Source organism: Artibeus jamaicensis, unplaced genomic scaffold (genome assembly GCF_021234435.1).
Source record: "Artibeus jamaicensis isolate MK-2021 breed Jamaican fruit bat unplaced genomic scaffold, CSHL_Jam_final contig_700, whole genome shotgun sequence".
Taxonomy (NCBI): Eukaryota; Metazoa; Chordata; class Mammalia; order Chiroptera; family Phyllostomidae; genus Artibeus; species Artibeus jamaicensis.
Window position 1 is genome coordinate 12,453,769 of NW_026521930.1, and position 23,119 is coordinate 12,476,887.

Here is a 23,119-nt window from a genome sequence, read left to right on the forward strand (position 1 = left end):
TTTTTTTCGTTTTTTAAAAATATATTTTATTGATTATGCCATTACAGTTGTCCTATTTCCCCCCTCTCTTTAAATCTTTAAAAAAAAGAACCATTCTTTCATCGAAGATAGCTCAAAGAAGTCATTTACAAAACTGTTTTTTCTCCAAAGTACAGCTTTTCATAAAAAGCAATGTGCACCTTTATTTAATACATGCTCTGGGACACAAGTATGTGTTGGGGGCTGCTGAGCACTTGGGGAATCCCAGCGCTCAGCACTCCTCCGTGGAATTGTTGTGCACCTTCTGGCGAGCCTTTGAGGGCCCAGGGGTGGCTGGGGCACTGGTGGGTGTCGGGGCCAGGTTCACCCAGCCAGGCCCACGGGGCAGCATGTGGCTTTCGTTGAGTCTGCAGACGCGGTAGTTTTCATAGTGGACACTGTGGGTGATGTCCTTCAGGTCTTGGAGGTGGGAGCTGGGAGATGGACAGCAGGTCAGCTTGGGCTGGCCACTGCAACCCCCAGGCCCACCATAGCCCCTGGGCTACTTGCACCCTCACCGAATGAGCAGATCTCTCAGGAGGGCGAACTCACAGTGTGCCATGTTCTCCACTGCAAGACAGGACACTGAGCACCAAATAAGTACCCACTGCGTGCTGCACAACACCTGGCACCCGCTATCACCCTTTCCCTGTCTTTTCCCACCTCCTGTTCTTGATTCATTCATTCACTCATTCATTCATTCATTCATTCACTCATTGCTGTGTCCCCAGTGCCTGGTACCGGTGGCTCCCACAAACAGTTGTTAAATCAATGAGTCCACTGCTCATTTATTATTATATACTTAATAATGGCTACATTATCATATCTATATTATACCATATATATACCATATGTACAAGTTATATTATATAAGGTATATACATAAGATGGTATCTATTGTATTCTACTTTAAATAACTATTTTGATATATCAGGGGCTTCAGCTTTGATGACAGCTCCTTTACCTTCTAGTTGTACCCTCAGCAGGCCCTCCTCAGGTAGCACCCCTTCTCCCACCCCACACATTTCCTTCCTTCACTGTGCTTCTCCCACCTGGCATTGTCTCGCCAGCTGTATGAGGACAGGGACCCTGTTGGTCCTACTTTTACTGTCCCCTCTTTAGGAACTGCACGTAGAATGCCCAGCACATAGTAGGCCTCTCAGCAAATTCTGGTGCACAAATAGGGTGCCTTCTGGGTGCTGGGTACTGTCCAAAGTGGCGGCTCTGCCCCCTCCAACCACCCTATGAGGTCGCAGTTACCATCACACCCATTTTTGCTGTGAGGAAACTGAGGCCTCCCAGGTGCAAAGAGGGGCTTGATCTCAGGTCTCTGTTCCTGGGCTGTGGGCTTAGTCACTGGGATCATATGATGAGTGTTAAGTATTCCAAAGACAATAAGATGTACCCTGGTTTCCAACCCACTCTCACCTGTGTCCTCCCCAAATACCTGCACTGACCTTCAATGATGCCCCACTTCGTCTTCCGGCCCAACACACACTTCCCGTTCACCAGATGCTCTCTGTCAGCCCCGACCACAGCAAAGGGAATCCGGTCCTTCAGGGAGGGGACAAAACCGGAGGGTTGGCCCCACCAGGCAGGCGGAGGGAGAAGAGCCCAAGGGCGTGCTGTCATTGGTGGGAAGAGAAAGTGGTAGAAGGAGCACAAGATAGCTTATAAGTTAGAAGGTGCAAAGTCAAGTTAGTGCCTCAGTATCCTCATCTGCAGAATGAGAGCTTTAATAGTAATGACACAGAGCTTTGTGAATGTTTGGAAAGTGCTTAGCGTTGTTAAGGGTTGGCAGAGTATCCCTTGCAAACTGTGTTATTACTAATAGCCACGGTACTAAAATCTTGCTAACATCAATTTCTTACCTTACCTATGAAACAGGAACAGTAATCGCATTCACCAGTTACCAGGATAATTCTGTCAACCAGGGGATGGCCCCCACGGCTCACGGGCCAGCCCAGCCCACCTCCCATTCTCTGTAACGTGTATCGGCACACAGCCCTGTCCGCTCAGTCACTGTCGTCTATGTGGCTTTCACACAGCCACAGCAGAGCTGAGGAACTGTGACAGAGACTGCGCGGCCCACGCAGTCCCAAATGTAGGGTGGGGCAAAGTAGGTTTACAGCTGTTCCTATGGAAAATAATATAATAATTAATACGTAATAACACAAGAATAAACTGTGTTTTGTGCACCCACAACTGTGAACCTCCTTTTGCCCCACCCTGTATTTACCATCACCTGGACTGTCGCAAAAATGTTTGCTAAACCCTTGGCTGTGGCTGGGTAGCTGTTGGTTAGAGCGTCATTCTCATACGCCAAGGTCGTGGATTCGAACCCTGGTCAGGGCACATACAAGAATCAATGAACAAATGCATCAATAAATGGAACAACAAATTGATGTCTTTCTCTCTCCCTTCCTCTCTCTCTCTCTCAAATCAATGTTAAAAAAATGTTTGCTTAACCCTGTCATAAATTCTAGTTGTTTATTTGCTCCTGGCCAGAAGCAGAAATTCAAGCTTGTAAACTCCAAAGTGCTATTTATGGGTTCGTTTTTATTTCTAGAATTAATTTATAACAGGGAATAACATTGATGCTAATAATAATAGCCATTTGTTACACATTTATTATGTGCCAGCTGGTAGTAACTAAATGCTCAATAAATGTTGTGTTGGATGATTTACTGAGTTTTTAATTTGAGAATGTGTTCCTTCCTTGTGTTCCCCCAGCTCTGCTCTGGCGGTGGCCAGGCTGCTGTGTTTGCCCACCTCAGGACGGAACGCAGAGGTGGTGAAATCCCGGGCGCTCAACTCTCACGGGAAATCCTGTTCATGGCTCCAGCGGGGAGGGAAAGAGGGAGAGGGTAGAGAAATCGGGTGCAGAATGGGAGGTGGTTTGTGCGCTGCACAGGGACACTTGATTTGGAGGCTGTGCAGGGTGGGAGTCAAGGGTAGGCCCCCACTGTGCAGCAGCTGTTGCTTTTTTCTTAAAAAAAAAAAGATTTTATTTATTTATTTTTAGAGAGAGAGGAAGGGAGGGAGAAAGAGAGGGAGAGAAACATCACTGTGTGATTGCATCTCATGTGGCCCCATTAGGGACCTGGCCTGCAACCCAGGCATGTGCCCTGACTGGGAATCGAACTGGTGACCCTTCGGTTTGCAGCCCACGCTCAATCCACTGAACTACAGCAGCCAGGGCATGCTTTGTTCTAATCCAAGCAAAAAGTACTGTGTAGGCGAGCAGGGGCCCTTGGCGAGGGAGTCGAGGCCTGGTATCTGCAGATGATGGACCCCCTCACTCCAGATGGACTGACATTGAATGCTTCCTGAGGAGAGCAGCATGGGGGCTCGGAGTTGGAATTCAGTTAATTCAGAGAACGTGAAGATGTGCGCTATTTCCCTCTTTGTTTTTTGTCACAGCTTTTTTGAAATGTAAATCACATGCTGTAAAATTCACCCTTTTAGAGGTACAGTCCAGTGGTTTTTAGTATATCCACAAGAGTGTGCAACCGTGACCACAACCTAATTCCAGAGATCTTCTGTCACCACCCGAAGGGAAGCCTCTCTCTCTGAGCAGTCACTCCCGATTCTTCCTGACCCCCAGCCCCTGGCAAACACTAATCCACTTCCTGTCTCTATAGATTTGCCTGTTCTGAACATTTCGTATAATAAAATCATTCCACATGTGGCCTTTTACGTCTGCCTGCCTTCTTCCGCTGAGCATCATGTCTTCAAGGTTTGTGCATGTTGCGGCATCTATCAGAAATTCATTCTTTTTTATGGCTACCATATTCCATTGTGTGGATACAGCACTTTTTCTGCACATTCTCAAGTTAATGGACATTTGGATTGCTATGAATAATTCTACCATGAACATTCGTGCACAAGTTTTTATGTGGACATAGGTTTTCATTTCTTTTGGGAGAGAAATTACTGGGTCACGCCGTAACCTGGTGCTTAATCTTTTGAGGAACTGTCAGACTTTTTCGCAGCGACTGCACCATCTGACTTTCCCACCAGAGGTGTGTGTGAGAGTTTGAGTTTCTCCACATCCTCACTAACCCTTGTGGTCGTCGGTCATTTTTATAATGGCCATCCTAGTGGGATGGAGCATCTTGCTTTTGGTTTGTGTTTCCCTTATGGTGTTGAGCACCTTTTCATGTGCTCATTGGCCAGTCTTATAAATTCTTCGAAAAAAGGTCTACTCAAGATCCTTTGCCCATTCTTAAACTGGGTTGTATTTGATTGTTGATTTGTAAGAGAGCTTTATATAATCAGGGTACAAGTTCCTTGTCTGCTAGAAATATATGAATTTTCCCCTAGTTGTAATCTTCAGATGAAAAGATGAATGGAAAGAGAATCGCGCTTTGTCACGGTAGCTTCCCTGCCCCCATGGCCTCCTACCCGGATCTTGCTGTTGAGGATCCTGTCACTGATGTCCTCATCGAAGCACTTCTGTGGGTACACATCAATGCAGTGAGCCTTCAGGTTGTGCTGGATCTGGGGGCCACACGTAGGTAACCTCAGCTCAGCCTATGCACTCTGCCTCCTCCCCGCCTGCACCACCCCAGCCTCGCCCCAGGCACCCAGATCACCCTGCGCCTGAAGTTCTCTCGCTCCTCAAGGGTCAGGCTGTCCGCCCGGGCGATCACGGGCACCACGTTCACAGTCCGGCATAGCCGCTGCAGGAACTCGATGTCCAGGGGCCGCAGGCTGCTCAGCCAGGGCAGTGACGGTGGCGACAGTGGCAGCAGCAAGTGTGTGAGTGAGGGGGTGCCAGCCCACAGCCCATGCTGGGAACCCCTTCTCCACCTCCGCCTACTCCTCTCTGCCCTGGTTGGCCCAACCACCTCACCAGTGCCCAGTGGGCGGCACGAAGTATACACAGCAGTGCACCCGGGTGTCGGGGATGTGGCGCTGGCGGGTGATGAGGATCTCTTCCTGCAGGTACTGCTCATACTGTGCATTGATGTAGCCCAGGATGGGGTCCCAGCTGGGGCAGGAGATGGATCTGACTTCAGGACTGTGCCCAGGAGCCCCACCAGGAGTTCTTTGGGTGGTCACCCCTGCCGATGACCAATTAACATGTTCACCCAGGTTGCAGGATCTTTGGTCTTGCACAAACACCTGAGTACGCTCTCCACCCCAACTCCCCCACCCTCGTTCCCTTGCATCATCAGAGAGGCCCCCTTGCTGTTCTCAAAGTTGAGGCTCAACTTCCTTGTCTAAAAAATGGGGACAATAAAAACACCTACTTTGTGTTGGGGGGAGTGAGCATTAAGCAAGAGAAATTGCTGTTGGCCTGGTTCAAACCACCGTGGACTTTTGCCTGATTCTGGTGAAAGGATTTCCTAACTCCACTCCCTGGGCCCCTTCCCTTTGTGGGCTGTTTTCAACAGCAGCCAAGAAGGCCCTTCTGAAAGCAGGAGTTAGATCACATCCTTCTTCTGCTCAGCTTCCCAGAACTGAACAAAAGCCAGAGTCCTTCCATTGCCCTACAAGGCCCTAGACCACCCGACCACGGCTCCCTGCCTGCCTTCTCCTTTCCTCTCCCTATTGCTCTTGCCCTGTTAGTCACGCCAGCCCACCTACCTCGGAGCCTTTGCACATAGCACCCTCAGCCTTGGACACTTGTTTCCACATGTCCACGTGGCTTGCTCTCTCATCTCCTGGAAGTTTGCACCCAAATGTCACCTTTTCCTGGAGATCTTTCTTGTTCCCTCTGTTTAAAATCGCCACCCCTACAGCTCTGTACCCTTTTCACTCTCAGAAATGTCCTGTTTGGATGATAAAGTTCAGGCTCACTCTCCGTGTAACTGATTATTTTGTTCATCTTCCCTCAGCCCTGTGACAATGTAAATTCCATGTAGGCTAGGATGCTCTTCTGTTTTGTCTGTGGCTGTGTCCCAGTTCTAGGAGAGAGCGTGCATGTAGTAAGTGCTCAGCAGTGTCTCGTGCAGTATCGGCTTCACGGGAGTGTGAATGGAGCACAGGGCTCTGTACTTGGAAGGACCACGCTTGGTCGAATGCTCTGTGGCTGTGGCCTTACAATTCTTGATAATTAAAAAAACATTTTATTGATTATGCTATTACAATTGCCCCAAATTTTCCCCATTTATCCCTTTCCACCTGGTACCCACCTTCCCTCCAGCAATCCCCGCCCCACTCAGTTTATATCTACGGGTCATACATGTAAGTTCTTTGGCTTCTGCATTTCCTATACTATTCTTAACCTCCCCCTGGCCTAAAATAAGTCTATTTTGTACCTACCATTTATGCTTCTTATTCCCTCTACTTTTTCCCCCATTCTCCCACCCTCCATGAGATTTCCATTTCTGTGATTCTGTTCCTGTTCTGGTTGTTTGCTTAGTTTGTTTTTTTAGATTCAATTATTGATAGCTGTGAATTTGTTGCCCTTTTAATGTTCATCGTTTTGATCTTCTTTTTCTTCTTTAAAATTTTATTTATTTACTTAGAGAGAGAGGGGAAGGGACCTGGCCTGCAACCCAGGTATGTGCCCTGACTGAGAACCAAACCAACAACCTTTTGGTTCATAGGCGGGCACTCAGTCCACTGAACAACACCAGTCAGGGCAATTCTTCTTTTTCTTAAAGAAGTCCCTTTAACATTTCATGTCATAATGGTTCAGTGATGATGAACTTCTTTAGCTTTACCTTGTCTGGGAAGCACTTTATCTGCCCTTCCATGTTACACTTGATCTAGCTAAAAGGCCAAGGAGTGATCTGCCCTTCTATTTTAAATGATAGCTCTGTTGGATAGAGTTATTTAGGGTATGGGCCCTTGCTTTTTATCACTTTGAATACTTTTTGTCAGTCCCTTCTTGAATGCAAAATTTATTTTGAGAAATCAGTTGATAGTCTTAGAGGAACTTCTTTGTAGGTAACTCTCTGCTTTTCTCTTGCTGCTTTTAAGATTCTCTCTTTGGGGACTTCTGGCTAAGGTGGAGGTGTAGGTGGAAATACTGTACCTCCTTGCACAACCAAATTTAAGGACAACAGAGATTTAGAAACAAAACCACAACCAAAACAGACAGAAAATTGAACTGTATGGAAGTCTGACAACAATGAACCATTCATCCAGACCATCACAACCCAGTGACTGGACTGACCCACCCCGGTGAACACCTAAGCTTTTGCCCCTCATATGTAACAGGTGCAAACAGACCAAAACATTATGGCTCAAGCAGAAGAACAACTCAAAGCCCCAGAGCCAATACTTCTAAGCGACAAAGAGATAGCTAACCTATTGGATGCACAGTTCAAAAACACTGGTGATCGGGATGCTCACAGAACTGGTTGATTTTAGTTGCAAATTAGATAAAAAAAATGAAGGCTACACTGAGTGAAATGAAGCAAAGTGCACAGGGAACCAATAGCGATGGAAAGGAAACTGGGACTCAAATCAATGGAGTGGACCAGAAGGAAGAATGAAACATCCAACCGGAAAAGAATGAAGACATAAGAATTCAAAAAAATGTATAATTTGGAGATTAAACCCTTGTCTGAGGTATCATTGGCAATTATGTTTTCCCATACAGTTGGCTGTCTTTTTATTTTAATACTATTTTCTTTAGCCATGCAGAAGCTTTTTATTTTGATGAGATCCCATTTGTTTATTCTTTCCTTTATGTCCCTTGCTCTAGGGGACATATCAGTAAAAAAGTTGCTGCATGAAATATCTGAGATTTTCTTGCTAATGTTCTCCTCTAGGATGTTAATGGTTTCATGGCTTACATTTAAGTCTTTTATCCACCTTGAATTTATTTTGGTGTATGGTGTAAGTCAGTGCTCAAGTTTCATTTTTTTTGCACATAGCTGTCCAGTTCTCCCAACATCATTTGTTGAAGAAGCTATTTTTAGTCCATTTTATGTTACTGCTCCCTTTGTCAAATACTAATTGACTGTAGAGAGTTGGGTTTATTTCTGGGCTCTCTGTTCTGTTCCATTGGTCTATGTGCCTGTTTTTATGCCAGTACCAGGCTGTTTTGATTACAGTGGCCTTGTAATACAGTTTGATATCAGGTATTGTGATTCCTCCTACTTTGTTCTTCTTTCTCAAAATAGCAGCTGCTATTTGGGCTCATTTATGGTTCCATATAAATTTTTGAAGTGTTTGTTCTATGTCTGTGAAATATACCATTGGTACTTTAATAGGTATTGCATTGAGTCTGTAAATTGCTTTGGGTAGTATGGACATTTTGATAATGTTAATTCTTCAAATCCATGAACATGGTATATGTTTCCATTTGTTTGTGTCTTCCTTGATTTCTTTTTTCAGTGTTGTGTAGTTTCCTGCATACATGTCTTTTATGACTCCACTCTAAGAAGACAAATAACCCAATTAAAAAATGGGAAAAGGACTTGAACAGACACTTCCCCAAGGAGGACATACAGAGGATCCAGAGACACATGAAAAGATGCTCAATATTGCTAGCTATCAGAGAGATGCAAATTAAAACCACAAGTAGATACTACCTCACACCTGTCAGAATGGCCATCATAAACAAAGCAACAAACAACAAATGTTGGAGAGGTTGTGGGGAAAAGGGGTCCCTACCATTATGGAAAATAGTATGGAATTTTCTAAGAAAACTAAAAATGGATCTGCCTTATGACCCAGCAATTCCATTGCTGGGACTATATCCTAAGAACCCTAAAACACCAATCCAAAAGAACATATGCACCCCAATGTTCATAGCAGCACAATTTACAATAGCCAAGAGTTGGAAGCAATCTAGGTGCCCGTCAGTAAATGAATGGATCAAAAAATTGTGGTACATATACACAATGGAATTCTATGCAGCAGAAAGAAAGAAGGAGCTCCTACCCTTTGCAACAGCTTGGATGGAACTGGAAAGCATTATGCTGAGTGAAATAAGCCAGGTGGTAAAAGACAAATACCATATGATCTCACCTTTAACAGGAAGCTAAACAACAAAACAAACAAGCAAGCAAAATAAAAACAATGACACTGAAATAGAGAACGGGGGGACAGCAACTGGAGGGGAGAGAGGAGGGAATTTCAGGGGAAAAGGGGGAAGGATTTACAGGAACTAGTATAAAGGACACATGGAGAACAACTAAGGGGGGTGGAAATGGGAGGGAGGTGGGGGCACGGGGGGTGGACTGGGATGGGAGTAAAAGACAGAATACTGTAGTTGAAAAATAATTAAATAAAAAAATTCAAAAAAATGAGGAGAGGCTTAGGAACCTCCAGGACATCTTTAAACACTCCAACAGCTGAATTATAGGGGTGCCAGAAGGGGAAGAGGAAGAGGAACAAGTGGAAAACTTATTTGAACAAATAATAAAAGAGAACTTCCCTGTACTGGCAAAGGAAATAGACTTCCAGGAAGTCCAGGAATCTCAGAGAGTCCCAAAGAAGGTGGACCCAAGGAGGAACACACCAAGGCACATCATAATTACATTACCCAAGATTAAAATGAAGGAGAGAATTCTAGAAGCAGCAAGAGATAAGGGGACAGTCACCTACAAAGGAGTTCCCATTAGCCTGTCAGCGGATTTCTCAAAAGAGACCTTACAGGCAGGAAGGGGCTGGAAAGAATTATTCCAAGTCATGAAAACCAAAGACCTACAACCAAGATTGCTCTACCCAGCAAAGCTTTCATTTAGAATGGAAGGGCAGATAAAGTGCTTCTCAGATAAGATCAGATTCAAGGAGTTCATCATCACCAAGCCCTTATTATATGAAATGTTAAAGGGACTTACCTAAGAAAAAGAAGATAAAAAAGATGAACAGTGAAAGGACAGCAAACTCACAGTTATCAACAACCACACCTAAAACAAAAGCAAACTAAGAAGACAGCTAGATCAGGAACAGAACCATAGAAATGAAGATCACATGGAGGATTAGCAACAGGGGAGTGGGAGAAGGAGAGAGGGGTAAAAGGTACAGAGAATAAGTAGCATAGACGGTAGGTAGAAAATAGACAGGGGGAGGGCAAGAATAGTATGGGAAATGTAGAAGCTAAAGAACTTGTGACACATGGACATGAACTAAAGGAGGGGAATGGGGGGAGGGGGTGTGCAGGGTGGAGTGGAATGAAGGGGGAAATGGAACAACTATGATGGCATAATCAATAAAATATATTTTAGAAAAAAGATTCTCTCTTTGTCTTTAATCTTTCGCATATTAATTATGATGTGTCTTGGCATGGTCCTCTTTGGTCCCACTTGTTTGGGACTCTCTGTGCTTCCTGGACTTATATGTTTATTTCCTTTGCCAAATTAGGGAAGTCTTTTTTCATTATTTTTTCAACTAAGTTTTCAATTTCTTGTTCTTCCTCTTCTCTTTCTGACACCCCTGTGATTTGACTTTCAGTAAGTTTAAAGTTGTCCTAGAGTTTTTTCTAAGCTTATCCTTGATTTTTTGAATTTTTTCTTCTTCTTGCTGTTCTGTTTGAATGCCTTTCCTTCCTTGTGTTCCAAATCGTTGATTTGATTCACAGCTTCATCCTCTTCGGTATTGGTTCCCTGTAGATTTTTCTTTATTTCACTTAGTGTAACCTTTATTTCTTCCCTTATGTTTTTGATGTACTCAATGAGTTCTCTGAGCATCCTGATCACCATTGTTTTGAACTCTGCATCTGATAAGTTAGCTATCTCTGTTTTGTTAGTTCTTTTTCTGGGGTTTTGTTCTATTCTTTCATTTGGACCATATTTCCTTGTCTCCTCAATTCAGCAGCTTCCCTGTGTTTGTTTCTATATATTAGATAGAGCTGCTTTGACTCCCTGTTTTAGAAAAGGCACCTGTAAACTGTGTAGGGGGAGCCTTAGGTCATCACCAGGGCAGGGCAACCTGCTTCACCGCTTTGTGCTCTGTGTGTGGGGAGGGTTTGGAGAGGGGCCACGCTGCTGCCTGACTTCTGGAGGTTTGTGTAGCACTTGTCCAAGTTCCAGTCACTTCACCCAATTCCCGTATGTGACTGGTGCCTTTCCCGCTGTTCCCTAGTGATGAATTCGAGTGGGTGGGTTTGGGCATGTTTTAAGTCCATGCAGGCCCTTTAAACAGACTCACCTCAAAATCCAGCAGTGTCTGCTGCCACCACAACCCCCACTGGTTTTTGTAGCCAGAAGTTATGGGAATCTATCCTCCCAGTGCAGGAACCCTGGGCTGTGTGATCTGGCCTGGGGCTGGGATACTTCGATCCCAATGTATTCCCCTTGATTTTTATCTATACACATCAGTGTGGGACCGCCTATTTTGCTACTGCCACTTCTCCATGCCACACCGCATCTCTGAGCCTCTCCGCCCATCTCAGTGACTCTGCCCCTCCTACCCGTCGGGATGAATATGGCTTCTTTAAACCCTTGGTAGTTGGACTAATTTTCTGACAGTTCTGGTTATTACTTGTTTTGAGGTATAGTTGTAATTCTCTCTGTGGTTGTGCAAGGAGGCAAAGCGTGTCTATCTATGCCTTCATCTTGACTGGAAGTCCAATTCTTGATAATTTTTGAACAAGGGCCCTCACATTTTCATCACACTGGGTCCCACAAATTAGACAGCCAATGCTGATTTTCTGTGTGTATGTGTGTGTCTCACTGAGAGCCTTGAACACCTCTGCAAGGTGGGTGTCATCATTTCCAAGTTAGAAAGAAGGAAACTGAGACTCAGAGAGTTTCTGTGACTAGTTCTAGGCTAGAAAGTGGCCTAAATCAGGGGTCCTTACCCTGGAGGGTGGGCTTCTAACCCCTGTTATATTATAACCTTTACCAAGTGCTTAATGTGTGCCAGGCAGCAAGCTAAAACTTTACATACTGATGCCCTTCTATCTTGGAGGGAGAAAGACATACATTCATTATATAGACAAATAAACTGAGGCTCAAAGATAACAGCCAGATTGTTATAGGGCTGAGATATTTGACAGGGGCTGGAGGGGCAGGGACCAGGGCAACCAGGGCTCAGCCCCACTCCAGAAGACCCACCACTTGTCGTTGTTGATCTGGTCCCCGAAGCCAGGCGTGTCAGTCACAGTCAGCTTGAGCTTCACACCCTTCTCCTCAATGACTGTGGAGGGAGCGTGCAGAGAGGAAGAGATTGGACCTGGTTGGGGCAGGGTGAGGATGAGGCTGAGGCTGGGGGTCTCACTCACCATGGGTCACCGAGTGCAGCTGCAGTGTCTGGGGCAGGGGCCCCTGCCCCAAGCCTGGTGGGGTGGACTTCCACATCTTGGACTTGAAGAGCGTGTTCACCATCGTGGACTTGCCCAGCCCACTCTGCCCTGGGAGTAACCACATGACAGCATTAATGGTGGGCATTTCAGGCAGTGTTCCTCAAACACCTACGTAAATCTTTTTAGAAAGTAAACTGTTTTCTAAGTATAACATAAGTATAGAAAAGTGCATGCTGGACTTCTGCCAAGATGGAGGCATAGGTGGGAATACCTTGCGTCCACGCACAACCAAATCTAAAAACAATAAAGTTTTTACAACAATAAATGCAACCAAACCACACAGAAAATTGACAATACGGAACCTGAAAACAACAAAATGCTCAGCTAAACTGGTAAGAGAGGCAAAGCTAGCAGCGGAGCAGATTGGCCAAAAAGACCGGGGTGGTGCGCAAGCAGCTGAAAGCGCGGATCCCAGGTGGGGGCTAGCTACTGGTTGACACAGGGAAGAGGCAGGGCTGGCTGTCTGCAGTGGGTCCAGCATTAGCATGCAGATAAACCAGTGAAGAGGCCAGCATTGAGACCGCACGGCGCAGGGCAGTGGACTCGCACATTTCCAGTCAGATAAACAGGTGGGGGCAAGCGGTGGGACGGACTGGGTGAGCAGAGAGGACCGCCATTGCTCCCTCTCTGACCTCGCCTCCACATATAGCACCACAAACAAGAGACCTGGGTGGCCCCTCCCTGGTAAACAACTAAGGCTCAGGTCCTCATATGCAACAGGCACAAACAGACAAAAACATGGCTCAAGGACAACTCAGAGCCCCAGAGCCGATAAATCTAAGCCATGAAGAAATAGCCAAACTTTCAGATGCACAGTTCAAAACACTGGTGATCAGGATGCTCACAGAACTGGTTGATTTTAGTCACAAATTAGAGGAACATATGAAAGCTAAACTAATTGAAATGAATGGTAATGCACAGGAAACCAATAGTAATGGAAAGGAGACTGGGACTCAAATCAAGGGAGTAGACCAAAAGGAAGGAAAAAATAACCAAACAGAAAAGAATGAAGAAACAAGAATTCAAAAAAAATGAGGAGAGGCTTAAGAACCTCCAGGACATCTTTACACGTTCCAACATCTGAATTATAGGGGTACCAGAAGGGGAAGAGGAACAGTCACGAGTGGAAACCTTATTTGAACAAATAATAAAAGAGAACTTCCCTGTACTGGCAAAGGAAATAGACTTCCAGGAAATCCAGGAAGCTCAGAGAGTACCAAAGAAGTTGGACCCAAGGAGGAACACACCAAGGAGTTGGACCCAAGGAGGAACACACATCAACATTACATTAGCCAAGATTAAAATGAAGGAGAGAATCCTAGAAGCAGCAAGAGATAAGGGGACAGTCACCTACAAAGGAGTTCCCATCAGACTGTCAGCGGATTTCTCAAAAGAGACCTTATAGGCAGGAAGGGGCTGGAAAGAATTATTCCAAGTCATGAAAACCAAAGACCTACAACCAAGATTGCTCTACCCAGCAAAGCTTTCATTTAGAATGGAAGGGCAGATAAAGTGCTTCTCAGATAAGATCAAATTCAAGGAGTTCATCATCACCAAGCCCTTATTATATGAAATGTTAAAGGGACTTACCTAAGAAAAAGAAGATAAAAAAGATGAACAGTGAAAGGACAGCAAACTCACAGTTATCAACAACCACACCTAAAACAAAAGCAAATTAAGAGGACAGCTAGATCAGGAGTGAACCATAGAAATGAAGATCACATGGAGGATTAGCAACAGGGGAGTGGGAGAAGGAGAAGGAGGGAGAAGGTACAGAAAATAAGTAGCGTAGACAGTAGATAGAAAATAGATAGGGGTAGGACAAGAATAGTAGGGGAAATATAGACTCTAAAGAACTTGAGACACGTGGTCATAAACTAAAGGGGGGAATGATAGGGGAGGGGTGTGCAGGGTGGAGGGGAACGAAGGGGGAAATAGAACAAATGTGATGGCATAATCAATAAAAAAATGTTAAAAAAAGAAAAGTGCATGCTACCTTAAGTGTCCACCTCCTTGCTACCCTTTTTCTTATGAGGCAGAATTCATATAATAAAAGAATTAACCAGCAACCATTTAAAGTGAATAATTCAGTAACACTTAGTACATTTGTAGTGTTGTGCAACCAGCACCTCTGTCTAGCCCCCAAACATTTCCATCACCCCCCAATTAAATTATAAAGTAGTCATTTTCCATTTTCTCCTCAGCGCCCAGCAACCATTACTTTACTCTTTGTTTCTATGGATTTATCTATCTATACATTTTAGATGAATGGATTCATGCAATATTTATCTTTTTGTGTGTTTGGCTTCTTTCATTCAGCTTAAAGTTTACAAAGTTCCTCCTTTTTAAAAGAAAGATTTTATTTATCTTTAGAGAAGGGGAGAAGGGGAGAAGGAGAGAGGGAGAGAAATATCAATTCATGGTCACCTCTCGTGCATCCCCTGCTGGGAACTGGCCCCCAACCCAGGCATGTGCCCTGACTGGGAATAGAAATGGCGACCTTTTGGTTCACAGGCCCACACTCAGTCCACTGAGCTACACCAGCCAGGGCTCCTCTTTTAAAAAAAAATATTTACTTATTTATTTAGTTAGTTATAATAAAAAAAGATTTTATTTGTTTGTTTAGAGAGAGGGGAAGGGAGAGAGAAAGAGAAACATCAATGTGTAGTTGCCTCTCACATGGCCTCCACTGGGGACCTGGCCCGCAACCCAGGCATGTACCCTGACTGGGAATTGAACTGGCGCCCCTTTGGTTTGCAGCCCACGCTCAATCCACTGAGCTACACCAGCCAGGGCTAATCTATTTATTTACTGTTAGACAGGAGGAAAAGGAAGGAGAAAGAGAAGGAAAGAAACATCAGTGTGTGTGGTTGGCTCTCACACACCCTACACTGGGGACCTGGCCTGAAACTCAGGCATGTGCCCTGACTGGGAATTGAACCAGCAACACTTTTGTTCATAGGCCAGCACTCAATCCACTGATCCCCACCAGGCAGGGCCCATCCATGCTGTAGTATATATCACCTCTTCATTCTTTTTCATGGCCAAATAATATTCCATTGGATGGACAGACCACAGTGTGGTTAACCATTCAACTATTGATGGGGAGTTCAACAAGTTTTTATAAACTAAACAACCCATATACACAGTACCAGATCATGAAATAGAACACTCAGCTCCCCCCAAGCCTACTCATGCCCCCATCTCAGTGACTATTAACACAGTCCTCCAGGGACAGCCATTCCCCTGACTTCTATCAACAGGGTGCAGCTCTGCTCACCCTTGATCTAGAGTATCACCCAGCATGTGCTCTTTTGTGTCTGGCTTCTTTTGCTACTTGGTGAGATTCACCCATCCTGGCTGTGGGGTGTGAGGTGCTTCTCCAACTGTGTGGACTGTGTCCCCCAGTAGGAAACATTCTACTTTATATTGCAGGACATGCCTTTCTGTATATTACTTAAATTGTCCTTAGGGTTGTGCTGTCCAACACACCAACCACACCTGCTACTGCAACTTGCAAAATGGCAGATCTGAATTGAGATGTGCTCTCAACTGAAACCAGGTTTTGCCAACTTGGCAGGACATAAAGAATGTAAAAGGTCCATAATTTTTACACAGAGTACATGTGGAGATGATAGCATTTTGGAGTATATTGGGTTATATCAAATAGATGATTAAATTAACTTCTCCTGTTTTACTTTTTTAAAGGTGGCTACTGGGAAATGTAAAAATTACATATGTGGCTCATGTTACATTTCTTTTATACTGCTGCCGTAGAATGACACCCTTAACTGGTGGTACACACTCTGATGTTTTGGGACTTATCTCTAGTTTGTTTTGTTAAATTAATTTTTGACCTACAAAATTAACTGGGCATGTATAAAAAAGCAATTCCAGATAAACCAACACATGGAGGACCAATGAGACCCCGGGCACTGTGCTCAGGCAAATGAAGAAACTGAGACAGGGAGGGGTCAGGGACTGTGCCCGAGACCACACACTGGTGGGCTGGTGAGTGTAGGGCCAGGACCAGGATCTGCCTGTGAGCATGCACCAGGTCCTGCCTCAGCCTCCCCTTTGATTGCCGTTTGTTTTTGGCTGGGGTTTTGTGGGTGATTTTTGTCCTTTAACAATTCAGTGTTTCCCAGATGTTCACTACAACACCCCTGTGAGGTACCTCTGTAGGCCCCCTTATAACAAATGTGGAGACAGAGGCCCCAAGAGGTGAGGCAACATGCCCTGGCCCATTAGTCTGTCCTCCTGTGAGCCCCTGCCCCTCACTCACCCACCACCATGATGTTGAACTCAAAACCCATCTTCATGGCCTTGATCTTCAGTTGGTCCAGCACGGCCTCAATGCCCACGAAACCAAACATCTCGCAGGGTGGGGTCCTGGGGCTGGAGGGCCTTGATGAGCAGGGAGAGGGGGATCGCCTCAGGGGGTCCATGGGGCGAAGGGCACCACAGTGCCTGTCATCTGGTGAGGTGGGGAGAAGAGGACTGCTGGGGCCCCAGAGGGAGACTACTCCAGTTCTCATTTTCCAGCCCCGACTCCTTAGTTCTGCTTCCAGACACTCCCCCATGTTAACTGCCCTACTCTTTCTAACCCCCAAGCCCCCCAGGCCTCAAGGGGTGTGCTGAGAGGTGCCCTGCAGAGCTGCCTCTGGAGGGAGACTGAACGCCCATCCCAGTGCTCACTGGTCCCAGGGACCCGCTCCTCCCTAGCCCAGCTCCCACTCCCGACCCACCTATGGCCCAGGCAGACTCTTCTCAGACTCTTCCCCAGCAAAGCCCGGGGGCCAGACCTGTGGGGGACAAAGAGAGAAGCAGCCTCGTGTGGCACCTAGAGGCCCTGGGTTCCCGTGGGAACTTTAGGGGGTGCCCTGTCCTGGTAGATTCTGGTGTTTGTAGTGAGGGGGAGGGGAGAGGGTGACAGTTAACTGAAGAATCAGAGCCCCACCTGCTCCCTGTGACCCCACTGGGGGGGTCCCCTACCGTAGGGAGCAGAGCCTGAAGGCACAGACAGGTAAGCTGCTCCTCCAGGCCTTTTCAGGACGCTACCCTGTAATCCTCACAATGATCCTAGCCTAGCACTAAAGAGAGGAACCCGAGGTGCCCAGGGCGGCTTCGTTGCCCAAGGTCACCTAGATGGTACGAGTGGCAAAGCTGGGCTTCATTCAGCCAGCCTCCCTGGCCTCCAAGTGCATGCCTCTTAACCACTCTGCCCACTTACGACCCAGGGCCAGAAAGTGGAACATCTGTGTATTTTCTTTGGTCTATCCACAGCTGGCACCATAGTGTTTTAAATTGGCGGCACTGAAAACCAAAGCATTAATTTAGCCAATATTTACCCCACACTTAGTCTGAGCATGCTATTGATCATGGGGCCGGAGGAGGGGAACATGTTTAATAATCATCACAGCCCTATGAAACAGGTGCTGATACTACACCCAGTTTATAGATAAGAGAGTCAAGGGGGTTGATCGAGTCACACAGTGAGGAAGTGGCAGAGATGAAATCTGAGGCCACGTGCTCATCTTCTTCAGCCTCTTTACTTGTTCACACAAACATCTAAATTTCTAATGTCTCTTAGAGATTGCAAGCCCTGGCAACTCTGGGCTGAGCCCACTGCTGACTCCAGCTGCCCTCTTTGGCTGGGACATGTGCTCTTCAGTTTGCCGTAGTCCTCACCCATCCCTACTGCTCCCTGATGTTTCTTACACCAAGTCCACCACACTCACTTCTTTCTCACCTGTTTCCTGGAAGCTGCATTTGCAAGCCCTAAGTAATCCTCTAAGATGCTGATAAATAATTCTGATAGTATATAGGTTTTAGGCTTTGCAGATCATAAGATCTCTGTTGCAATTACTCTTTAGCTATGAAAGCAGAAAATGAAAGGGAAGGGTGTGACTGTATGCTACTAAAACTATTTACTGACCCTCACTGCATCCACTGGGACTTACCAACTCTGTCCCAATCCACTCACTTAAACTGTCTTGTGCCCCAACCAGCCTTTTGTCCCTCTCTGCCCACAGTCTTCTATTCCCCCACCTTCTATACACCTGACAAGAGGCTTAACCTTCACTCTCAAGGCTTGGAGGCTGGGAGTGGGCTGGGCAGGGCCTGGGGCAGGAGGATTGGGATGGGGCCTGCCCTGAATATGGTTCCATTCCCAGCAGAAAACAGATCTCTCAGCCCTGGCTGGTGTGGCTCAGTGGATTGAGCACTGGCCTGAGAACCAGAGGGTCACTGCTTCGATTCCTGGTCAGGGCACATGAGTGGGTTGCAATCCAAGTCCCCAGTGGGGGCCACGTGAGAGGCAACCACACAGTGATGTTTCTCTCCCTTTCTTTCTCCCTCCCTTCCCCTCTTTCTAAAAATAGAGAAATAAAATCTTTAAAAAATTTTCTCCAGTTGTAGCTGCACAGCTCTTGAGGGATCCGGCAAGGCTGGCCTCATCAACGCAAATGAGAACGCACGTGCAGATGACCAGAGAGTGCCAGGAACACGGGCGCTGACCTTACGCAGGAGCACATTCTGCTTCTGGGAAGGCCTCCTAAGGAAATAAGCCTTTCTGCAGAGAAAGCACTATCTCTAGGAAAACCATCACATGTGAGTGATGTAGAGTTCCAGGAAATGTTGGGAAGAAAGCCTCAGTGGGTACCCATAGCGATTGTGAACTGGAGGGTCAGGTTTGCAGAAAGTGGCAGGCATTTTGCAAGACACTCTTGGCTACATTGATTGGGAGAACTGGAGGGTGGACCGGTCTGAGCAGTGTGAGGTTCGCGGGTGAGCCCACTGAGGACAAGGAACTGGAGGGAATCACAGCCACAAGTTGAGTGAGATAAACACACGGCCACTTAGTGCCTGTTTTCTTGTGTGTGTCATTGTTTTACGGAAACTTTTATGTGAATTATTTTGGTCAATCCTCACAACAAGTGGGGTTGGGGGATACTGTTCTCACACATGTCTTACAGATGAGGAAAGCGAGGCAGAGAGGGGTCAAGGACTGTGCTCCAGGTCACACACTGGTGGGTGTTAAGAACTGGGACCAGGTCCAAGTCTGGAGGTCTGACCTGCCTGAACCCCAACTCCGTCATTGCCCTTTTGGGGTCTATGGGCTTCTTGGGTAGTTTTGTTTTTTAACACCTTGGAGTTTCCCAGATTTTCTCTAATGAGAAGGCTTCATTTCTGTGATGGGAATGACAGACAAGAGAAGGGGAACCCAGGGGTCTGGGCCATGTGAGGCCTGTGGGGAGGGAGGAGACCTGGGCCTTCTGACCACCCAGCCAGGCTAAGGGGGAGGGGCTGGGGTTGCAGTTTTGGGCTTCCTTCCCTGTTTTTCCAACAGAGATAAAATTCACATAACGTGAAATTAAATGGTAGCCATTTTGTAGGAAACAGATCAGTGGCATTTAGTACATTCGAAATGTTGCTAAACCACCCATATCTAGTTGCAACACATGTTAATCGCCCCAAAAAGAAACCTCACAACCACTAAGCCCACACCGCCCCATCTCCTATCCCCTGGTGACCACTATTTCATGTCTCTGAGGATTTGTCTGTTCTGGACATTTCACATAGATGGAGTCCCACCACATGCGGCCTCTGTGACCAGCCCCTATGATGTGGCGCCGTGTTTTTGAGGCTCATCCATGTTGTAGCACGTGGCAGTGGTTCATTCCTTCTTGTGAAGTGTTCCACTGCACGGATGGACCACGTTTCATCTATTTACCAGTGGACAGACACTTGGGTTGTTTCCACTGTTTGGCTGGTGTGAGTGCTACTGCTGTGAAGAGTGGTGTACAGCCCTCGGTACTTGTTTCCTGTCCTCCTTGGCGTACACCCAGGCGTGGAGTTGCCAGGAGCTGCCAGACTGTTTTTCACAGTGGCCGCACCTGTCCCCTGAAGAGAACATCTGCAGGAGAACATTCCAGTCATTTTAAAATTACCCTCCCTCTATGACAGAAGTCTGAGATCTCAGAACGAGAGGGAGGAAATGAAGGTAGGATGTGAGATGGGGATCACAGCAAAGGGAACCCTGTGCCATGACGGTCACGGGCTCTGGAAGCCGAATGCCTGGGTCCCAGTTCTGGCTTTTCTGCTCATTGGGTGTGGCTGGCAAAATCATGGCCCCTTAAGATATTTCCATCCTAACCCCTGGAACCTGTGAATATGTTATCTTAAGTGGCAAAAGGGTCTTTGCAGATGTGATTAAGAATTTTGTTGGGGACAAGGGTGGAGAGATCAAGCAAAAAGGCAAAATGTCTCATGGACATAGACAACAGTGGGGTGATTGCGGGGGGAGGGGAGTATAAGGGGGATAAATGATAACAAAAAAGTACAATTAAAGAAAAGAATTTTGCTGGGGAGGTGACCGTGGGGGCTACTGTAATGACGGGGCTCCTTATAAGAGCAAGGCAGGAAGGTAGAGTCAGAGACTATGTGAGGATGGAAGCAGAAATTAAAGTGATGGGGCTGGAGCATGACCCAAAGAATGTGGCCCCCAGAAGCTGGAAAAGGCAAGGAATGGCTTCTCCCCTAGAGCCTCTGGAAGGAACACAGCCCTGCCAACCCACCTGCACTCCAACCTCCAGAGCTGTGAGGTAATACAGTTGTATTGTTTTAAGCCACCAAGTTTGCAGTAGTATATTATAGCAACAAAAATAAACAAATCCTTGCCCTGGCTGGTGTGGCTTAGTGGATTGACCACCAGCCTGCAAACCAAAGGTTTGCCAGTTCGATTCTCAGTCGGGGCACATGCCTGGGTTGCAGGCCAGGTTCCCTGTGGGGGGCTCGTGAGAGAAAACCACACATTAATATTCCTCTCCCTTTCTTTTTCTCTCTTTAAATATAAATGAACAGCCCTGGCTGGCGTAACTCAGTGGATTGAGTGCGGGCCTGCGAACCAAAGGATCGTGGTTCAATTCCCAGTTAGGGCACATGCCTGGGTTGCAGGCCAGTTTCCAGCAGGGGATGCATGAGAGGCAATCATACATTAATATTTCTGCCCCTTTCTCCTTCCCTTCCCCTTTAAAGATAACTAAATAAAATCTTTAAAAAAATAAATAAATGAATAAAACATTCTTTAAAAAAAGAAAAGAAAAGAATCCATTAGAAGTGTGACTTGAGCTGGTAGCTGAGGTTCTCAAGGCCCCAGTTTTCACATCTGTCAAATGGAAATAGCAATAATACCTGCTGTAGGATTGCCATGGGAAATAAATTAGGTAATGTTGTTTGTAGAGCCTTACATTAGCTGATATGTTTCCCCCTGCTAAACCATAAGCACCACAAGAACAAGAACCTGAGTCTTCCTCGTTTATAGCCAACTTCAAGTGCCGAGCAGTCTCTGGCCCCTAGTGGACCTGGACACGTCTGCTCTGCACGAAGGCAGGAGTGAGAGCTGCCTCACTGGACAGGGTCAGGGCTGGCAGGGTCAGGGGCCTCAGGCCCCGAGTTCTGCGAAAAAGCTTACTGGAGAGATAACCAGAGGGTTATTGTAAGGATTAGAACAGATAAAATAGGCGTCCAAGACTCCTGGTACAGTGTCAGGCACACCCCAGCTGCCCAAGGAAGGGCAGTAGAATGGACACAACTTCACCTTCCCTCCCTTCCCCTTTATCCTGTTTACCTTCCTTCCTCCCTCCGTTTTTGTCTTTTCTTCATTTATGAGGTCAACAGCAGCCTAGTGCCCACTGTCCTGGCCTGCTTGTATGAGCTACTGAGAAAAAGTGGAAGCGCCCTGGGATGAGGAGGCTGACAAGCCTGTGGCCTCCTCCCGAGTCCCACAGTGTCACGGGCGGGAAGCACACCTGCTGGGACACAGGCCCCACCCTCCCCTGACCTCCAACGGCCCCTGGGGAGTGGAGCTGGTTGCCAAGGCCTCAGATACAGTGGATCCGGAAGCAGGAAGCAGTCTGTGCTCCCAGGAGTTAGGACCTGCCTGGCTGGCGATCTCTGAGGCAGGTTTGGTCTAGGTGTGGGGCTGCTGGGGGGCTGGGAAGGGGAAGGGGCCGCCCAGACCAGGTTCAGAGCCAAGAGAATGGATGAGCAAGAAGAGTGGAAGAGAGCCTGGGGCAGGAACTGGGGCCCAGAGGGAAGGTGTGAAAGGGACAAGGACTGGACTGTGGGAGGCCCATATGCGGCCCAGCCCCAGAGGAGCCCAGGGCTCTAAGGGGCTCCCTGTGGGGCTAAGGCAGGTGGCGCCCATAACCCTCCAGCTGAGATGGACAACCTGGAGGAGCTGGAGTCCACAGTCGCGGAGGTGCTGGGGAAACTGAGGAGCCACCAACCATTCCAGTCCACATGGGACACGGCTGCCTTTATCGTCCTTCTCCTCTTCCTGGGTGAGTGTGATCTCTGCCTCTGGACTGTCAGCCTCACATGCCAGGCCCTAGTCAGAGGGCCGTGTCTGGACACCTGTCCCACCCCTAGGCACCGTGTTGCTCCTGCTGCTGCTCGCTTGCCTCCACTGCTGCTGCTGCTACCGTTCCTCCAGATCCAAGAAGGTGAGAACTAAGCAGTTGAGACTCACGGCCTGGAACCGCACTGAGGTGAAGCTGCTGGGCTTCCTCTAGACGGGGGTTGGCAGGGAACTGAAGCCCACCAGATCCCCTGTGCCTCTCTTACAGGTAGACGCCATGGGAGTGAATAACTTGGCTCTGGAACCTTAATGGGGCGAGTCTTCCAGCCCCCCTGCCCGAATGCCCTGCTGGGTAACAGTAACAAGGTCTCATTTGCCCAGAGCTTGAGTCTGAAGCGTGTTATGTTCTAACCTCTCATCAAGGGGTGAGCATTGCAGGCAGGCACTGCTCCATCCGGTGCCCACCTGGTTCCTCATAGACTTCAGCCAGCATGACTGTCACCAGGAAATCTTATTAAGTT

The 23,119-nt window shown here is 47.0% G+C and overlaps 2 protein-coding genes across 4 annotated transcripts; one reads left to right on the plus strand and one right to left on the minus strand.

The window, feature by feature from the left end:
- Positions 1-250: 250 nt before the first annotated feature.
- SEPTIN12 (septin 12) lies at positions 251-16,683 on the minus strand. The gene is made up of 9 exons (XM_053671744.1): positions 16,521-16,683; positions 12,155-12,283; positions 11,988-12,069; positions 4,877-5,014; positions 4,617-4,734; positions 4,426-4,521; positions 1,476-1,572; positions 537-588; positions 251-452 (listed from the first exon to the last, which is right to left on the minus strand). Exons 1-9 carry the CDS (start codon positions 16,681-16,683, stop codon positions 251-253), a joined length of 1,077 nt encoding a protein of 358 aa, XP_053527719.1.
- A 5,449-nt stretch (positions 16,684-22,132) lies between these two features.
- On the plus strand, positions 22,133-22,981 carry SMIM22 (small integral membrane protein 22). 3 transcript variants are annotated; one of them, XM_037143463.2, is made up of 4 exons: positions 22,133-22,197; positions 22,435-22,581; positions 22,670-22,743; positions 22,867-22,981. In XM_037143463.2, exons 2-4 carry the CDS (start codon positions 22,461-22,463, stop codon positions 22,906-22,908), a joined length of 237 nt encoding a protein of 78 aa, XP_036999358.2. In that variant the 5' UTR covers positions 22,133-22,197; positions 22,435-22,460; the 3' UTR covers positions 22,909-22,981. The 3 variants fall into 3 exon arrangements, with proteins under 3 accessions (XP_036999358.2, XP_053527737.1, XP_053527736.1); XM_053671762.1 differs by having other exon boundaries at positions 22,143-22,197; positions 22,456-22,581; XM_053671761.1 differs by having other exon boundaries at positions 22,168-22,201.
- The last annotated feature ends 138 nt before the right edge of the window (positions 22,982-23,119 follow it).